We start from the raw sequence: 21,238 nt of genomic DNA on the forward strand, positions 1-21,238 counted from the left end.
GGTCAGATTAAATACTTGTGTTAGCCAATAGTGTGTAAGCAAAACTTAATTAGTTTGTCACTTTTTGAGAATATGGAGTGCAAATTGCAAGCTTAAAATTGTGTACAACTTTTAAAAGGTGAGTGAAATAAATGTGACATAAAGTGATAGTTTAAAAATTGGCATAACTAAACAATTCTTATAGCGGAGTGTAAAGAGGGTAATAGTATATTTCTAAAAGCTAAGTGTAGGCTATATTCCTTCAATTATACAAAAAAGAAAAAGGGAAAGGAAATATATGACATAAGAGATGATACTCACAAATAAACACAAAAGATAAAAAGTAAAAAATAAAAAATAAAATAAAAATAAAAAATAAAAATAATAATAAAAATAAAAAATGAGTAAAGTAGAATATAAAAAAAATATGGTGAAGTAAAGGCAACATGTTATATAGGAAAATATGTCTTTTTCACTATAAGTCGCTATAAATAACTGTTTTTGAACTAACAAGGCTAAATATTTGGTTACAGCCTGTGTATGTATAGAGTCTACTTAGAGGTCTATTGAAAGGCAGGACAACTCAAATGAAGATTGTAACCAGTCTGCTATGGTATCCCATAGAAGACAAGAAAGCTCAGTTAATAATTGTGACTATTATGTTGACTAAGACTAGGATCATGTTTATTCTTGTATTGGTACCATCCCAAAAATGGAATGAGTACTGCTTGTCCTGTATAGGGAAATATACATTGATTCGTATTATATGATGTAATGGATAAGTAAGTGAATTCCTAAATAATAACAAAAGGTATAAGAATAGACTATAGGTAAAAAATGGGAACAATACTTATTTGGCGTATATATAGTGAATACTAGTAGACAGCCACTTGTAACCCAATTCTAAGTGAGCCTATTCGTAAGGCGCATAGGGGGCAATTTTGCTGTAGTAGCAAGAGTGCTAATTAGCTAGACTATACCTTAAAGCTCTATTAGGCCTAAGATGGGAAAGCCATCATATAGGCCTAATGAGCTAAAATAAAAAATGATATACAGGGAAGGATGCAGACAGGGTTAGGGCTAAAAAAACTAAAACATAACAATGGAAAATTAAAAAAATATAAGTATGAAAAGATATATAATTGAAGAGGAAGTGAGAGAACAATGAAAGACTGACACTATATACTAAGAAGAATTAAAATGTTAATAAAGATAAGAACTGTGAACACTCATTAGTTAATATGTTTTGTCTAATGTGCCTAGGGAAGGAGAGATTTATTTATTTAATTAATTTTAATTAATTAAATTACCTGCACTGTGCAAAAGAGAGATAGAAAGAGAAACCATACATTCTGTTTGTTTCCTCTGGTATTGGACAGGGGAAAGGTGAGGACTAAGCCTTTCTCACTGTTTATTTACTGTAGTGTTGGTCAGAGGGGATATCTAGGCTAGTCTATAAATAGATCTAAGTCTTGTCTCTTATTAATGCCTTTTGGGCTCTTGGTTTGTAAAGTAAAAATCCAAAAAGCTTCTTTTCTTTGGAGCTTACTGATTCTATCACCTCCTCTGATGTCTTTGCTGATATGGTCAATACCTACAAATGAAAAGAAGTGCTTAATATATGTGCCATGGGAGCGAAAATGTTTAGCCACCGGTGTTTTTGGGACATCCTCTTCTAGTGATAAAAGATGTTGTCTGATACGGTCCTTAAGAGGACGTGCGGTAAGGCCTACATATATCTATATGTAACTATTTTACATAACTGGTCCGTGAACCCCCATTTGAATAACCCACGAGCCGCCACTGCTCTCAGGCCTACTGAACTAGTTCAGTAAGTCTGCTGCCTGCTGCTCCTGTCCATCCTCATCACCTTACTACACAAATTGTGACTTGACCTGCTGCAATAAACCCTAAATGATGCTGACCTGGCTCCTAATTTAAAACCATTGTTAACTGCAGCCACCAACAAGAACGATCTCTATTTGTTCACATACCACATAATTAATAACCCTTACTGAAATAGACATCCAAATAAGCAGCTTTAAAGGAACAATAAAGTAATAAAATTAAATGTAAATTGATTGTATAAAGTATGGCTTTTTAAACAACTTTCTAATTTACTTATATTATCAATTTTGCTTATTTCTTAGTATCCTTTGTTAAAGAATGTTCCTATGTGATCTCAGAAGTGCGTACATGTCTTTAGCCATCTGGCATTAGGGTTTGCAACAATTTGTTTATTTATAGCAAACGTATAGGAATACTAATAATAACAATGAAAATGTTTTAAATAATGCACTTATATGAACTATAGAGGAACTTCAGTCTAAAAAGAAAAAAGATTACTGAGATTCAAATCCATCTATTTATTTTGCAAACCATATAGCCCTCTGCAGTATGTTGGAAATGAATAATAATTAATATAGCCATATATCGGAATTATATGAAACAAAGTCGATATTTGAGTTCATGGGGCCGATTTATCAATGTCTGGCGGACATGATACGCTGTAGCATATCATGTCCGACAGACATCGCTGAATGCTGACAGCATACACTATTAGCAATAACATTTAACATGGCCTAAGAAGTTCTGGTGAACTGCTTGTCCAATGCTGCCCCCTGCAGATTTGCGGACATTTGACCGCTAGCACAGGGTTTCAATCAACCCTATCGTATAGGATTGGGCGCATTTATGTCAGCAGCCTCAGAGGCAGCAGACGAGTTAAGGAGCAGCGGTCTTAAGACCGCTGCTTCTTAACTCCTGTTTCTGGCGAGCCTGCAGGCTCGCGTGTGGAAATGGGCATCAGGGGCCATTCGGCCCTAGATAAATCAGCCCCAACGTATCTAAACTGGTTTTCAAAGAAGTGCTTAGAAAGTGTTTCTTAGTGTGTTATCCTTTGTGTCAGTTCGGGTACTTACTACAATAGATCAATTTACTTTTTTTTTACTCTCAGTTTTTCTTTGGTGTTGAGATCTGCTCTTATGATAATTATGTAGCATTTAGGAATAAATATACAGCCCATTAACCCTGCACTAGAAGCCAATATGGCAAAAATTTCAACAGCCACCATATATTTTCCTTTAGTGTTCAGATAAGCTGGGATAAAAGACAGCCATACACTGCAAAATACCAACATACTAAAAGTTATATGTGTAGCCTCATTGAAACTATTGGGTAATTTTCTTGCTAGAAAAGCCACTATAAAGCTTAAAGCAGCTAAAAGTCCAATGTACGCTACTACAACGTAGAATGCAATTACTGAGCCCTCATTACACCTTAATATCATCTTAGCAGATTGCTCCTGGGTGTCAAAGTCTGGAAATGGTTGACAGCTTACAAACCATAAGAGACATATGGTAGCTTCTCCCATTGAAGAGAAACACACAAGATAGCAGGATACTCTGGATCCCACATATTTTCTTCCCCTTCCACCAGGCTTTGTGACATTGAAGGCAATAAGGACAGTTGTAGTTTTGGCCAATACTGAGGAAACAGAGATGGTGACATTTATTGCAAAGGTTGCTTGCCGAAAAAAGCAGGTAAGGGCCACTGGGCGTCCAATGAATAACAATGAACATAAAAAGCACATTATGAGAGATATAAGCAGAGTATAAGTCAGATTTATGTTATTCGCTTTAACTATGGCTGTGTCTCTGTGGCAGATAAAGATGACCAATACCCCTAGGGTAATAACAGCAAAGACAATGGCAATAGTAGATAATGATATGCCCAAGGCTTCCTCATAAGAAAGGAACTCTATGGTTCTGGAGATGCACATATTTCTTCCTGCATTGGACCACTGGTAATCAGTACACTTCAAACAGTTTTTCATATCTAACAAGAAATAATATTATTAGTATGATAGAAATGATTTGATTGATTAAAAATTGCATTTTGCAATATAGAAAAAACAAGGAATATCACAAAACAAGTGCAAATTACACATTTTAAGATAGATTACAAGAATGTTAGCATGGAAGCAATATCACAACTGTGCTAACTAGAGCGCATATTACAAGTTGAAAGTAAATGATTGCACATGAGCTCACACAAAATTTGTGCTAATCAGATTAGTGTGCTAGAAGGCCTAGCGTCAAGTGTAAGGTTTACAAAAAATGTTCACAAAATGCAACATAAATACATTAAAATATTAATTTTATTAATATTTATATGAAATATTTTATCAGAAAGTGTATACACTCATATATACACTTTCTGATAAAAAAAATATTTAATAAAAACTCTAATAAATATTTATAAGGGCTAAAAGGGATATGGTGTATGACTGTAAAGGGCTATAATATATATATATATATATATATGCATGCATGTGTTTGGGTATAGGTATATATATATTGATTTTTGGGTTTATAGGTATATACATATATATCAAGAGAGGTTTTGGTTGTGTGAGGTTGATGTGTAAAAATGGAACTGGGTGCAGCTACATGATTATGCAATAAACCTCCAGTGATTTTTATTCTGGGTGTGGTATTTAATAAACAAATTAATAGAATAGATAGAATATTGAGTATCAGTATATGAAAGGCATAAGAAACCCAAAATGTCTTCCTTTTGTGATTCAGACACAGCATACAATTTAAAAAAAAAAGTTTCCATGTTACTTCTCTTATCAAATTTGTTTTGTTCCAATGGTAGGTGTCTGCAACACTACATGACAGGAAACAGTGCTGCCATCTTGTTTTCTTCCTAATGGATAACTTTCTTGCAAAACTGCTGCCATATATTGCTACAGACGCCTGCATGCTCCTAAACTTACATCTCTGTTTTTTTATTATTTCATGTCTGTAATGTATGCAAATGTGTAAATCTGTAGATAGTTTACACCAGGGATGGCCTAATGGGCGCTACTGGATCACATACTGCCCTCTGTACTAGTCTTTGTAGACCATGAGAAAAAAGCATGACTAATGGTGGGTGTGCAAACAAGGTGGCCACAACTCAAAAGAACGCTCTGGAGTAGAGAACAGCAGACAAACGAGCTGTGCAACCCTAACTAATTCTACATTTTTTAACTAAAAATTTAATTTTTGTATGCCCATTGTTTGTTCTGAAGCCGTGCATGGACTCTGCATAATCATTAGGCTTAGCATTATCGGCACTTAGCATCTGTTTGTCCCATATAGAGATGTGTAAGGAAGAACAACTTGTTAACGGGTATTCAAGGAAATGTATCTCCCAGAATATTCGTTGGCTGAACTATTCAGGTTTCATTTAAAACTAAATTTAAATCATATTTTTCGTTAAACATTTACATTTGTTTTCATGAAGACGAATGTGAATGTTTCAAAGCTACAGGTGAAACGTTCACTTGTAGCTACAATACTTACCTTAAAGGGACACTAAACCCAAAATATTTATTTTATGATTCAGATAGAGAATACAAATTTAAACAACATTCCAATTTACTTCTGTTATCTAATTTGGTACATTATTTAGATATCCTTGATATCCTTGTTGAAGAAACAGCAATGCACATGGGTGAGCCAATCACACGAGGCATCTATGTGCAGTCTTCAATCAGCAGCTACTAAGCCTATCAAGATATGCTTTTCAGCAAATGATATCTTAAGCAGGGCCGGCGCTTGCATATAGGCAAGTTAGGCAACGGCCTTAGGGCGCCACAGTATGGGGGCGTAAACTGCCGGTGACAAGCAGCAGCAACATTTATTTTTTTTCAGCAGCAACATTTTTTTAAATTTTTTTTTACATTTGCGGTCCGCCCCCAGTCCAGACAACCTTGAATATTCTTTGGGCGAATTGGGAAAGCGGAGTGCCGTGCTAATACTACTGCTGCCCCTGCTAATACATACATATTGGTTTGTCTGAAATTCAAATGTTTCCCGCGCGCACTGAACAGATGCAGCCTGTGCGCGCGGGAAACATTTGAATTTCAGACAAATCGATATGTATGTATTAGCACGGGCGGCAGTAGTATTAGCACGGCACTCCGCTTCTGTAGGGAAAGGAGGAGGGGGTGGAGCTGCTGCAGTGATGTTCAGCATGAAGGGAGCGAGCAGGGGAAGTTATGCTGATGTAGAAGAACATATACATTATAGGACTGGCTTGGTAAGTTGCTGCAAATACGGCATAATTTAATTTAAGAATTGAACACATGCTAACATTTGGTTATGTGACAACAGTGCACGCTGTTAGCAATAGCACAGAATAGCAGCTGAGCTACACTGCAAACAAAACAAAAACAACTGAAACGCAGTCAGATTTAAAACTCATGTGTCCAGTCCAGCACGCAGCAACTGCTCTTAGTGTTGCAAGTTGAAACACAGAGAGCAGTTGCTGCATGCTGCTGGACACATGATGAATTTTAAAGCTGGGTTCAATGTCTGTGATCACTGAAGCAGGTCTGTTCAGTCCAGACACAGATCGTCAATCAGGGACCTGTCTGTTTAAACTACGGCATCGGAACATGATTGCTTACAGCCTGGCTGCAGAAAAAGTTGTACCATAACAATCTAAAGTAACATGGTCCTAGTGCCTAGGTGCCCTTATCTAAATGTGTTTATTAATGTGCATTTGTGTGTGTGTGTGTATATGTGTGTCTAAATGTGTATGTAAATACAGTAAATGTCAAAATGTGTGTGTGTGTGTGTCTGTGTATGTGTGTAAATATGTGTGTTTGTGTAGATCTGTGTAAATGTGTGTGTTTGTGTGTCTGTGTAAGTGTGTAAATGTGTGTGTTTGTGTAAATATGTGTGTCTGTGTAAGTGTGTAAATATGTGTGTTTGTGTAAATATGTGTGTCTGTGTAAGTGTGTAAATATGTGTGTCTGTGTAAGTGTGTATATGTGTGTTTGTGTAAATCTGTGTAAATATGTGTGTGTGTCTGTGTAAGTGTGTATATGTGTGTTTGTGTAAATCTGTGTAAATATGTGTGTGTGTGTGTGTCTGTGTAAGTGTGTATATGTGTGTTTGTGTAAATCTGTGTAAATATGTGTGTGTGTGTCTGTGTAAGTGTGTATATGTGTGTTTGTGTAAATCTGTGTAAATATGTGTGTGTCTGTGTAAATGTGTGTGTTTGTGTAAATGTGTGTCTGTGTAAGTGTGTAAATGTGTGTGTTTGTGTAAATGTGTGTCTGTGTAAATGTGTGTGTAAATATGTGTGGCTGAGAATTTTTACCCACAACAGTAATCCATAACTTTCCTTCTTTTGTTGGGACATTAACTTTTTCAATGTAAAATTTTTCTACTTCCCTAGTGCTACAAAAAAAAAGATATATATATATATATATATATATATATATACACATACACACACACACTGTGTGTGTGTGTGTGTGTGTGTATATATATATATATATATATATATATATACACACACACTGTATATATATGTATATATATGTATATATATATATATATATATATATATATATATATAGACACACTCTCTATGTAATAAGCAAGCGCTACCCAGGTGCTGAAACAAAAATGGGCCAGCTCCTTGGCTTGCATTCCAGCTTTTGAAATACAGATACCAGGAGAATGAAGAAAAATTAATAACAGGATTTACTTTTAAAGTTGCTTAAAATGTCATGCTCTAAAAAACTTGGATTCAATATCCCTTTAACTAGCAATAGGATGGTATGTAATCGGGGGGGGGGGGGGGGGGGCGGCAAAATGCATTCTCGCCTGTGTGGCCAAAAATCCTAGCACCGGCCCTGATCTTAAGAATGAAGCAAATTAGATAATAGAAGTAAATTAGAAAGTTGTTTAAAATTGCATTTTCTTTCTAAATCATAAAAGGAAAAAAAATAAGGTTTATGTCCCTTTAATGTGCTATCCAGAGCATAGAGAGCACATTAAAGTAAGTATTAAAGGGATAGGAAAGTCAAAAATAAACTTGCCTGATTCATATAGAACATGCATTTTTAAGACACTTTTAAATTCACTTCTATTTTCAAATGTGCTTTGTTCTCTTATTTTTTTATATATATATCTTTATTAACCAATTCGATATACAGTTCAAATAACAGAGAGAGCACAGAGAAACAAAATAAGAGGAACCAAGGGGATACAGAATTCTTGTAGATACAGTACAATTAGAGCAAATACAAATAGTTTCACAATATCTTTATATAGGCAGAGTTTTTGTACATATCTTATAGCCGGCTATGCTCAACCCAGCATCTATGAGAATGCACCTCCTGACATTAAACCTTCAGAAAAAAAATTTATAACCAAATTTTATGCTTATAGTTTTCTAAACAAACGTTCGCAGAATCCCTGCATAGTTCCAGTAACTGGATTTCATACCGAATTGGGGGTTTTCTAATAGGAATAAAAACAAAATTAACAGACAATCAGACAAAACAACAAACAAAAACACAAAAACACATAAACACAAAAACAAAACAAAACAAAAACAAACAAAAAAAAATAATAAAAAAAAATGAATAAGTATCTCTTAGTATCTCTTGTTGAAAAGGAATACGCACATATCCTACATTAGTGGGAGCTGCTGCTAATTGGTGTCTGCACACATTTCTCTCTTGTGATTGGTTGACTAGATGTGTTCAGCTAGCTGCCAGTAGTGCAATGCTGTTCCTGAATGAAGCAAATTTGATAATAGAAGTAAATTGGAAAGTTTTTTAATATTATATGTTCTATCCAAATCATAAGATAAAATGTTTGGGTTTACTATCCCTTTAAGTTCTTTTCATTAGTATTTTTTGTTGTTGTTATATTTATTTCTGTTGGAACATTCTTTTGGATTTTCATTTTGTTAAACTAATAAACATCGCTAGTCCCCGGTCATGTTATTATGGGACACAAAGAGAAGCTGCAGGTTGAAAACAAAAATCTGCAAGATATATTATATCTACTACGGGGATCAACATATTTTTTTTCTTGAAAGTTGTTATACAACACATTTACAAATACAACATTAACCTGGCTGTGGCTGCAATTCATTTAACGAAAAATAGAAGTGTCTCTGTCTGCTTGTTTTATGACTGAACCTGGTTATTTATAATCATTCCGCAATCAATCATTCATTCATTGTTCTAATATTAAATTGTGTAATCATTTATTTGTAAAAGAAGATATTTTATTCTCTTTCTGTTACAGGAGTCTGGTGTGAGGTCAGTCCTGAGCCATTATAGACTAGGCCTTACTCTAGTAATATTTTTTTTAATTATCTTTGTCACCTGTCATGCTATGGCAGACTAGGACTTTGGCCTTGTAGGTAGTGGTTGTTCATCATTGCTTTGCTTATTTAAAGGGTCAGTCTAGTCAAAATTAAACGTTCATGATTCAGATAGGGCATGCAATTTTAAACAACTTTCCAATTGACTGTTATCATTAAATTTGCTTTGTTCCCTTGGTGGTATTTTTGAAAAGCTAAACCTAGGTAGGCTCAAACTGATTTCTAAACTGTTAAAAACCCGCCTCTTAGCTCAGAGCATTTTGAAAGTTTTTCACAGTTAGACAGTACTAGTTCATGTGTGTCATATAGATAACATTGTGCTCACTTCTATGAAGTTATTTATGAGTCTGCACTGATTGGCTAAACTGCATGTCTGTCAAAGCACTGAGATAAGGGGGCAGTCTGCAGAAACTTAGATACAAGGTAATCACAGAGGTAAAATGTATATTAACCCCTTAATGACCACAATATACTCTGTATGTTACTGGTCGTTAAGGGTTTTTTCAGGACATAATAGCACAAGTCTAGCAAGAACACACTATTAATCCACTCCCTCCAGCAGGCTTTGTGGAATAGAGCAGTCTCAACGCTGGTGGCAAGACCACACTATAAAACAATCAAGTCCCAAAAAAAGGCCAGTGACATACAGGGTACGTCGCTGGTCCTTAAAGGGACATTCAATCAAAATTAAACTTTCATTATTCAGATAGAGCATGCCAATTTAAACAACTTTCCAATTTACTTCTATTAACAAAATGTGCCCATTCTTTTTATATTTAAACTTTTTGAGTAACCAGCTCCTACTGAGCATGTGCAAGAATAAGTGTGTATGCGTTTGTGAATGGCTGATGGCTGTCACATGGTACGTGTATGCATTTGTGAATGGCTGATGGCTGTCACATGGTACAGGGGGAGTGGAAAAAGACATAACTTTTAAAATTGTCAGAAAAAATCTACTACTCATTTGAAGTTTAGACTAAGTGCTATTGCATTGTCTTGTTATCTTGCATTTGTTGATTATGTAAATCTACTGTGTTGACTGGTCCTTTAAGGGGTTAAAATAAATGTGTTGGTTATGCAAAACTGGGGAATGGGTAATAAAATGATTATCTGTCTTTTTAAACAATAAAAATTCTGGTTTAGACTGTCCCTTTAAACTCTCTTCCCACCAGTACCTCAGCTCACAGATATCATACATGAAGAGTGACTAGACTAAGCAAGTAGTCAGTCAGTACCGTGATCTCGCTTTGTCACCACCACATCAGACAATACATTGCTACTCCTCCTCTTTTAGTACTACCTCAATGCTGTGTTCACCGGTTTTATACTGGTGCTGTGGACATTTACATTCATGGTATATTACTGGGTGGGTGACAAAATCATCTGACAGAATAAATGCAGCTGATTTGCTTACTCAATCTCCTGCAAGGCAGACACATTTACAGGGTTGGCTCAGTTTTGTCTAGTTGTAAACCAGTCAAACATGCCTCATCCTGGCCTATATGCAAAAAAACAAACACACGCACTTTGGGGCATATGTATCAAGGTCTGGCGGACCTGATCTGACAGTGCGGATCAGGTCCGCCAGACCTCGCTGATTACGGCGAGCAATATGCTCGCCGCATTCAGCATTGCACCAGCAGCTCACAAGAGCTGCAAGAGCTGCTGGTGCAACACTGCCTCCTGCAGACTCGCGGCCAATAGGCCGCCAGCAGGGGGGTGTCAATCAACCCGATCATACTCGATCGGGTTGATTTCCAGCGATGTCTGTCCGCCTGCTCAGAGCAGGCGGACAGGTTATGGAGCAGCGGTCTTTGTGACCGCTGCTTCATAACTGCTGTTTCTGGCGAGCCTGCAGGCTCGCCAGAAACACGGGGCATCAAGCTCCATTCGGAGCTTGATACATATGCCCCTTTGCCTGCGTGAGGTCATGCCCAAAATTGGGGTATCCAGTTACCAGCCAGGGCCACTCCAAATCTCAACTCATCCAGAATGCCTCCCATCACACAGACACCTAATAATCCATTTAATATACCACTGAGTGTCTGTTCTTGTGAGTGCTGCTAGGCCTTGATGCTGGCTACAGTTATTTATTGTTCTTGACAACAAGTTTTGCCACCACCACACTTAACAAAATATTAAATCCATGCTGCTGCTGATCCTCCTGCTCTGCTGCTGCAACTTCCCTAGGGAAAATCTCAAATGTTGTGTCCATTGGAACAGGCACCACCCCGGGTGTGTTACTGGGTAGGTGACAAAATCATCTGACTTATAATTGATGCTACTGTTGCTCATGCTTTGGTTTCTCAATTTCCTGATTACGGGATTTTCTCAGTTTAGTCTGGTGCCTGAGGCTGGGGTATCCAGTTATAGTCAAGGAAAACTCTCAGACACTACCACACCACTGTTTCCCATTACTAATATCAGCTGTAAGATTCCACATCTATTACAACTATACAAATTAGATGATTAGATGTGAAATATATTTTTTAAATGTTACAACAATGTGCAAGCTTAAAAAAAATCTACTTTCATTCACCTCTTTGATCTCTTTGTAATAATCTACTTATCCATACTAACCTCTCTTACTCTTTATTCACATTCCTTCTACTTATCTTGTATTATTAATTCATGAATCTCTCTATGCTTGTCTCTCCTCCTCATTACTCTACTTTTCCTTGTCCTCGCACCTCTTCTACCCATTCCCTTCTAGTTGTGAAAGTAAGTGTATATCACCTGTATGAGAATGGAGAGTGTGAAACTGTGATATAAGTGTGACTGGAGTGTGAATTTAATGAAAGGGGTAAGAATGGACAGTAACACAGTTGAAGCCTTTGCATGGCATCGTGGCTCATGTAAATTGAAATGTAATATTGTAACCTACTTAGTAGCAGCTGTTTTGTTACACTGTTGTATTACTTTTTGTAGTATTCTTGTTGAACTTACAAAATTACTGTATATTGTATAAAAATAACAACTAAAACTAACTACTACTGTATACATTAGTGTATGACTGTGTCGCCCTGGCAGTGACCCGAACAAACAATATTGGAATACTAGTATAATTTAAATCATGTGCTAATTCAACCATTTGTAAAATTGCCATTGCAATGCATTAACCCCTAGACGCTGTTAGTACTTTCCATGCCGTCCTAATAATGCTGGGATTTAATGCCATTAGGACCAAGTAGAACAACCTGCCTTTTATGGCGTCCTGCAGCCTCCCCCTTTAATGCAATCAATAATTGGAATCGGGGGATGCTGAGCAGCATAGTTCTTGAAATCACGTGATGACATTGATGATTGCGTGATTTAATTTTTACAGCCAGTGTTTACATTGGAATCTCCAGTGTAGCTTAAAGTGATGTTAAACTTTAAATTATCATATGCCATAAATGTAATCTACGACATTAAAAATTTGTGTACCATTTTTTTGTTTTTAATCCATCTGTGAAAGGGTTAAATTAGTGCATATAGTAATGCCTCTATTACAATGATATACCGGCCAACATGGATTAACTCTTTTAAAAAAAAAAAAAAAAAAAAGGGGCGGAGCTAGCCAGCAACAGGAGCAGACGTGCAGGTCCGTCGCTCTCTGTGAAAAGTGATCAAAAAGAATATACCAAGTCCAAGATATTGCCTAAATCTGTCTGCAAACGTGAGTTTTAAGTTTATAGACTCATTGCTATCGGCTATGGAGCGGATAATCCGTGAGAAGAAGCGTGAGGAGTGAAATTATAGGTAGAAGTGGATGCGACATTCTGACCGACGCCATTTTGCCTAGCTATACGACAAACGCACTGAGCCTCAACCAAGAGATCCTGCGGCTCTACAGACAGTTCATAGTTTCACCTAGACCATGACTGCTCCGGTTTCCAGCGGCACTGATCCGGCTATACTACCGAAATTAGAGAGGTGGGAAAATGGCTTACAAGACCGGTTATCTACATGTTTTGGGGATTTCAGAAAAGATCTTGCGACACTTCTGACCTCTTTGTGTCAGAACCCCAAACTCCCGGTTGCTTCTGGCTACAAATCAAAAGAGAAAATGACTATGGCTGCGAACACTACAACTGTATTGTCACCAGCAAGTTTACAAACCCTGACTATGGCTCCTCCATTTAAACCCTTGCCACCTAACTCATCTACTCCTCCATCGGGGGTGGCGGCCGAACCCCTGTGGAGATATGAAGCGGCATTCTATGGGAGCTGGCAGAGGGCAGATTGGGAGCCGGTCTGGCGAGACAACGATCAGCTCTGTGCACTGTTGATAGGCGCCGTGAGTAGGACACCACAACAACCGGTTTTTGCAGCTATTCTGGGCTCAGACCACGGCAATTATCCGGTGAAACAACCTGCCATTAAGACTTTCATATTCATATCCAGGCAGGCATGCCCTAAGAGATCCGGCTGGACTATACATAAAACTGGGGTAGGATAAACTTATGGCTAGGAGAGGATATATTGCAGCACATGTTAAATGTTATAAGCTGCCATACAATGGATGATTATAGGAACTTACTCCACTATTTACTAAGCGGTTCGGGCTATAACCCCTTCTGATACTAATTTAGATAGCTACTCGAGTTCTACATATCACGGACAATAGTTGCAGCTTTCCGGTGGCAGAGCCATCATGGTCATATGCCCTGGACATACAAATGAAAGCTATCAAGATACGTAATTTATGCACTCTTCTTAATCTACCGGCTTTATACTCTGTTCTGAACGGACTTTTGTATATATATATGTGTGTGAAACGTGATGTGAAATGATATCTATGTTTACATAAATAACACATAGATATTGGTGGTAAGACAAGTATAGTATTGTAGTAGCAGCTGAGCATTTGGAGCGAGCTGATAAAGCGAATTCCATCATTAGTGATACTTCCTTCACCTCATTTATTTAGGGCAATTTACCAACCTTACACTATTCACAGTATAATTTGTCATCTATTCTATTTACATGTTTATAGCCATATGGTTCTTGTTATTGTCTGTTAGCCTAACTGTTGTTCTAAAAGTAGGCAGAAACTGCTATTAGTGAATGCAGGCCAAATATACCGGATGTCCAGTGTGATATAATATAATTTACAGCAGCATGGCTGACTAATTAATATCAGTAAATTAACATTGTCTCCCCATAGGACCAATAGGATGAAGATAGTGAGGCGGATAGCTACCTACCTTTCACATAGGCTACCAAGCTATATTTATATTAGAGCCCCAAACTGGGGACAGGGACTTAGCTAAGAAACTTTAATACCAATAGTACAATACCTATTTGTTAATGGCAGGTTAAAACAGTTCTCAGGTGAATATAAAGCTATATAAATCTGTGTGCTCTACTAAGTTATTTAGAGTTAAGTTGTTTAAGATTTCCATGCGGGAGTGGGGGAGGGGTTGGTACCTTGTGCCTATCTGCTCCTATTTATGTGTATTACAAAAGTCTGTTATATTTTTAGTGCAGGAAAAACACGCATTGTTTGAATAACTTCGGAGCCAGGACCTGCCACAAATATTCTATTGGTTATTATTGTGTTGCACTATGGGCGACTGAGACAGGGAGATATAGAGGGACAATATTTACTGAAATACATAAGGAAATAGTGAAGATGTATATACAACACAACAAAGGTTTCTCCTTATAGTAATATGTTGCAACCATTTTTAACTCTAACTATAGTATAGTCCAATTATAAAATACACTTATTGTTAGATGCTACGGATGTAAGCACTACTGTTGATTATATTTCATATTTATATAATATGTTACACACTATATGTAATGTACCTCAGCTGTTCTGTGCTATAACAGAGAGAGGGTTTATCTATAACTGCCTAACTGTTACTTGTATATAGTTGAAAAGACACGCTATTTATATACTACGAGAAGGTAATATTTGACTTATTTTACTCTATATCTGGATTGGCTCCGTATTCCCCCCCCTAGGGAGTTTCCCCTAGGCCCTGTTTACTAATGTAAACTAAGGAACACAGATCCCATCGCATTTTCCTATCCATTATTAGATGTTTAATATGAAAAAGCGGCACATAATATTCCCCTTCCTATAAAAGAAAAGAATGAGGAAAGATATGGGCTATGAGTGCTAGCAGGATATACTATTGACCTAGGTTTAGCTTATGGGACCAATATACATAGTATAATATAACCGTATCCTTATTTGAATTTCTATTCTATCTGGACAGATTGTTTGTGAACTTATACTTTATGCACTCATATGTCTTAATAGATATGTACTGCCTTACTAGAGCTGTTCCTATTGTAATATATTTACAATGTACTATACACTGTGATGTTTATATTGAATTTCCTCAATAAAAAAAAATAAATAAAAAAAAAAAAAAAATTACGACAATTCCAGTGAACATCCATTGAACATGTGTGTAATTTGTAGGGATGGGCGAATGTTTCTAAAAATTCGAAATTTAAAATGAATTTTGATACATTCGTTCATTCGAATCGAATTTCGAATGTTTATATAACATTCTAACATTCTATTTTTGAATTTTCGTTTTCGAATTTTTCAATAAAATTTGAAAATATTTGTTCGAATAATAGAATGTTTAGCTATGTATTCATTCAATTTCGAAATGTAATATTCGAATTCGAATGTGACATTCGAATTCGAATGTGACATTCAAATTCAAAATAGTATTTCTAGTCTACAACTGTGTTTAATAAATGTAATATTCGAATTCGAATGCTACATTCAAATTCGAATTTCACATTCGAATTTGAAATAGTATTTCTAGTCTAATACTGTGTTTTATAAATGTAATATTCGAATTCGAATGTGACATTCAATTCGAATGTGATATTCGATTCGAATGTGACATTCGAAATAGTGTTTCTAGTCTACAATTATGTTTTATAAATGTAATATTCGAATTTGAATGTGATATTCGAATGTAACATTCGAATTTGAATGTGACATTCGAATTCGAATGTGACATTCGAAAACTGTAAATAACATTCGAAAATCGAATTTTTAAGAATACTCGTTCTTATCAACATTCTATTATATAAATCGAATTTCTACAATAACATTCGTTCTAACATTCGAATTCAGATATAAACACATTCGCTCATCCCTAGTAATTTGACAATCTTGAAGTCCAGCCCCTTTATTGCCCATAGAAAGCCTATGTAGAGAGTGGGTGTGACTGCTCTATACATCAAATCCCATCCAAAAGAGGAAATGAAGGGGGCGGAGGAACAGATAATATCAATTAGGATTATAAATCTTTTATTACTAAATATATATATACACTTTAAAAAAATTATGTGGTTTTACTTGCAAACTAATATATTTTTATTGCAACATTCTAATAGTCTGACATTTACCATCATTTTAAAATTACCGAATTTTGTTTAAAAAAAACAACAAATTTTTTAAACGCATTTTGGATGAACCAAATCAAACAACAAATTTTGAACAAAACATAAAATTTCCAAAACTAATGATTTATCCTAAAAAAAATTCCATGCACATCTCTAGAAATCAGCTTTATTTATTTTAACATATACAGAGTAACATAATGAGATTAGTTAAATTAACATTCAACTCACCAGTTTTGTTAGCTATTTCCCCATCTGAGCAGGGTAAACAATCAAAGCAACACACAGGCTTGCTTTTTATTAACGCTTTCCTGAATCCAAGGGGACAACTCTCACTGCAAACAGAATGCGGTTGAGTCTGTAGAAGTAAACGCACAAAGTAGAAATGCAAAGATTGTTTAGCTGTTCCTAAAATACTGAAGATATGAGCATGACATGTATGTTTTTATGACTTATTTAAAGGGATAGTCTAGTCAAAATTAAACTTTCATGATTCAGATAGGGCATGCAATTTTAAACAACTAATATACTTTTATCATTAAATTTGCTTTGCTCTCTTGATATTCTTTGTGGAAATCTAAACCTAAGTAAGATCATATGCTAATCTCTAAGCTCTTGAAGTGCATTTTGACATTTTTCACAGCTAGAAAGTGCTAGTTCATGTGTGCTATATAGATAATATTGTGCTCACTCCTGTGGAGTTATTTATGAGTCAGCACTGATTGGCTAAAATGCAGCTCTGTCAAAACAACTGAAATAAGGGGGCAGTCTGCAGAAGCAAAAAGTTTATTAATATAACAGTGGTGGTTATGCAAAACTAGGGTATGGGTAATAAAGTGATTATCTATCTTTCTAAACAATAACATTCTAGTGTAGACTATCCCTTTAAGGGCTAGTTTACATTCCAGTTGTAAGCTTTATAAAATAGTTGTAATCTTAAAAAACAAACAAAAAAAGGGGGCAGAGCTAACCGCTGAAGTGGAAGGTCGCATCTATACAGAGCTCCTAGCTCCAGATATATAAAATGGGACTTATTTAGCAGTTTTTTTCAGCTTATACTAGATCTGAGGACCACCCAAACTACACAAGACACTCTGATGTGGAGTTTGGGAGCCTACAATAACCCTATTGTATCCGTTTTGACAAGCTGTCAGCCCATGCCCTGAGCTGGTCTATTGAGGCCTCTCTGTGAAACGTCCGACATTTTTTTCCCCGGTGCATCAAGCATAATAACTGTCTCTTAGCTACTTACGGAATGTAACATGCTTACATTGGAAATGGAGGGGACACACAAGTCGTTGCAGGCTCTACTACAGATCTTTGATCGCCAGATAGACAGATGATATTTGGACTTGCACTACACTCTGGAAATGGCGACCCAAGGTGTGGAGGACAAGAAACTTCATGACGTCGAGCAAAATAACACGATAACGGAGCAACTTCCAGAACATGGATCTGAGACATCGCAGAGTGGCCTGACGCGCAATAACTTTGATCTGGATATCGACTTCCGCGGTCGGGGTCTGGAGCCCTTTGATCTTCTGGCTTCCCGCGGAGGCTCTATGTTATGGTTATTGAGGGATAGATCATTGCTTCTGGGTCCCACCTTGCCTTCCTCTTCTCACCTAGTGCTTCAACGCGATCTACAGGTTCCTATGGGTTGGACATCTGACCTCAAGACCGGAGTGGGGTAAATTCTTCCCAGCTGATATGATGTGCTGGAGTATGACTGCTACTCGATTGTACTTAGCCATATAGCCACTAACCTATAGAAAACTCTTTTCCAGCCACAGAAAATCTGAATGACATTGGGTTAAATGACGGTTCTGCAGAGAACCTAAGAGAATGGCCTGCAAACCACACCAAATTAGTAATCTTCTTAGTTGTTTACATGTATACTTGTTAAGTTTGTAACACCCTACTAGAGGTACAGATAACAGCTATTTATATAAGGGAACAGGTCCTGTTATGTAATAAAGGTTTCTTAATCCAAGTCCAATTGTTATTATCCACCTACTACACTTTCACAGTCTTATACTTAAATTGTACACCCTCTCTTAACGTCTGTTACGAGCATATAGCAGTTCCCTAAATTAAATATACATTGATCATGTTGCTGATGCTACATAGTTCTGGAGTCACACTTAGTTCCCCCCATATCTTTTTTTTTTTAGGACTGGAATTTAATAGCATATATGCTTTTCTCCTAAATTTTAATATTCTACTATTTCATAGTTTACCTAGTTTAAGCCCTCATTTTGCACTTATTCAGGTTAGCTGATCGCTTTACAATCACCCCTAATTTCATAATTCAATATCCCCTTAGTTGAAGGGTATCTACTAAATCATTCACGTATTATGGCGGAACAAACACCTGAATGGGCATTTACATTATGGTTATATCATATTATATCTATCTTGGCGTACTAAACCCTTAATTGAAGACTGTTTTATCTGTCTCTGCCAACATTTAGTTTGGAATATAGCTAAGACCTCATGTTTACCAAGACTAGATTGTTAAGCAGCCCATACCTTTAAAATATAGTCCTATTGTCTCCCATCAATAAAGCTGAACAACTATACTATTATATTTCAGGAGATGTCCCTAAGTTGATACACTGCCTATGACCAAGGCTCTAGTATAGGGCTTTGGGGCTTGCTTCTATTCCGACTTATGCCTACTAAAGCTCAGTTAGGCGATTAATGTGCTCATAAACATATCTGCAACCATTTCCTTTACCCTTTTCATTTACTAACATGTCTTCCTAGGCCTCTTAAAAAAGCCACAATTACTTCAATAGCAGATTATATATTACCCAAGTCTACTAATAATTTCCCTCATTTAACTTAATACTTCAATAGTTTCAACATATAGGTAGAGACCAGGTGTGGTTTTTTTGTTGTTTTTTTTTTACTCTTTTTACCACACAAGCTTAAGATACGTATTTTACATGTCATTATGTTTCTTAGCTTTTCCATGTTGTTTTGTTTCTATTGTGTATCTGTGGGGCAATGTTATACAGTATTAAACTATATTTGATGTTCTTTATCTACTATAATTATGATACCAATTGTAACCTATAAAGTGTTTATATTTTCAATCCTTTAAAAGGACAGTCTACACCAGAATTTTTATTGTTTTAAAAGATAGATAATCCCTTTATTACCCATTTCCCAGTTTTGCATAACCAACACTGTTATATTAATATACTTTTAACCTCTGTGATTATCTTGTATCTAAGCCTCTGCAAACTGCCCCTTTTTTCAGTTCTTTTGACAGACTTGCAGTCTAGCCAATAAGTGCCTGCTCCCAGATAACTTCTCGTGCACGAGCACAGTGTTATCTATATGAAATACGTGAACTAACACCCTCTAGTGGTGAAAAACTGTTAAAATGCAATCTGAAAGAGGTGGCCTTCAAGGTCTAAAAAATTAGCATATGAACCTCCTAGGTTAAGCTTTCAACTAAGAATACCAAAAGAACAAAGCAAAATTGGTGATAAAAGTAAATTGGAAAATTGTTTAAAATTACATGCTCTATCTGAATCATGAAAGCTTATTTTGGCCTAGACTGTCCCTTTAATATTATCTTATGTTAGAGGCTAAGTGATCTGCTACTGTTTAGCGTTTAACTCTTCTATTATACTATGGAGACTTATGGGTAGAGTTGTCCTTCCCACTACTATCACCATTCATTCTCATCTCATCTCCCTAGTATTATTTTCTTCTTTTTTTTACTTGTATGAATATACTTGGCTCCGCCCCCCCCACACCTTCCCCTATTTTCTGAGCGGCTCTTGCCCGCTGATACCTTTCCCCCTCCCCACATAACCATACTATATTTGCATGGCCCAAATAGGGCAAACTACCTGACTATTATATGTCTCTTTACTTTCACGATCATTTGACCCATATGTGGTCATCCGGCCAGTCAGCCAACTATGCTATAGTATCAAAAAATAGAGGTTTGAAAAGCCTATCGTGTGTATCGCACTGTTATATTTTTCCTTTTCTGTGAAAGTAAGAATCTAATCTGAACAATGCTGTAATTGTTTTGGATGTTATAAGGCATTCATTGCTTGTTATCCATGTTACAAAACCTCAATAAAAAATTATTTAAAAAACAAACAAACAAAAAAAAAAAACCTTCATAGATTTTTATGGAGATATGTGCTGTTATAAGTGCTCAAATAAGATATAAGTTAAAAAAAAAAAAAAAAACTTTCATGATTTAAGTAGGGCATATAATTTTAAACAACTTCCCAATTTACTTTTATCACCAATTTTGCTTTGTTCTCTTGGTATTCTTTGTTGAAAGCTGAACCTAGGAGGTTCATATGCTAATTTCTTAGACCTTGAAGACTGCCTCTAATCTGAATGCATTTTGACCACTAGAGGGCATTAGTTCATGTGTTTCATATAGATAACATTGAGCTCATGCATGTGAAGTGACCTAGGAGTGAGCACTTATGTGCTAAAATGCAAGTCTGTCAAAAGAACTGAAATAAGGCAGTCAGCAGAAGCGAAGATACAAGATAATTACAGAAGTAAAACATATATTATTATAACTGTGTTGGTCATGCAAAACTGGGGAATAGGTAATAATGGGATTATCTTTCTTTTTAAACAACAAAATTTCAGGTGTTTACTGTCCCTTTAAGTATTAGGAAAAAAGGCAGGCAAAGGGCTTTAACATAGACATACA

General features: G+C 36.2%; 1 protein-coding gene across 1 annotated transcript; it reads right to left on the reverse strand.

Moving 5' to 3' along the window:
• Window positions 1-2,914: 2,914 nt before the first annotated feature.
• Window positions 2,915-17,797, reverse strand: LOC128638882 (vomeronasal type-2 receptor 26-like). The gene is made up of 4 exons (XM_053691010.1): window positions 17,786-17,797; window positions 16,765-16,891; window positions 13,876-13,878; window positions 2,915-3,816 (listed from the first exon to the last, which is right to left on the reverse strand). The coding sequence occupies exons 1-4, from the start codon at window positions 17,795-17,797 to the stop codon at window positions 2,915-2,917; spliced, it is 1,044 nt and encodes a 347-aa protein (XP_053546985.1).
• Window positions 17,798-21,238: the final 3,441 nt, after the last annotated feature.

The sequence above is a fragment of the Bombina bombina genome, chromosome 8 (assembly GCF_027579735.1).
Source record: "Bombina bombina isolate aBomBom1 chromosome 8, aBomBom1.pri, whole genome shotgun sequence".
NCBI lineage: Eukaryota > Metazoa > Chordata > Amphibia > Anura > Bombinatoridae > Bombina > Bombina bombina.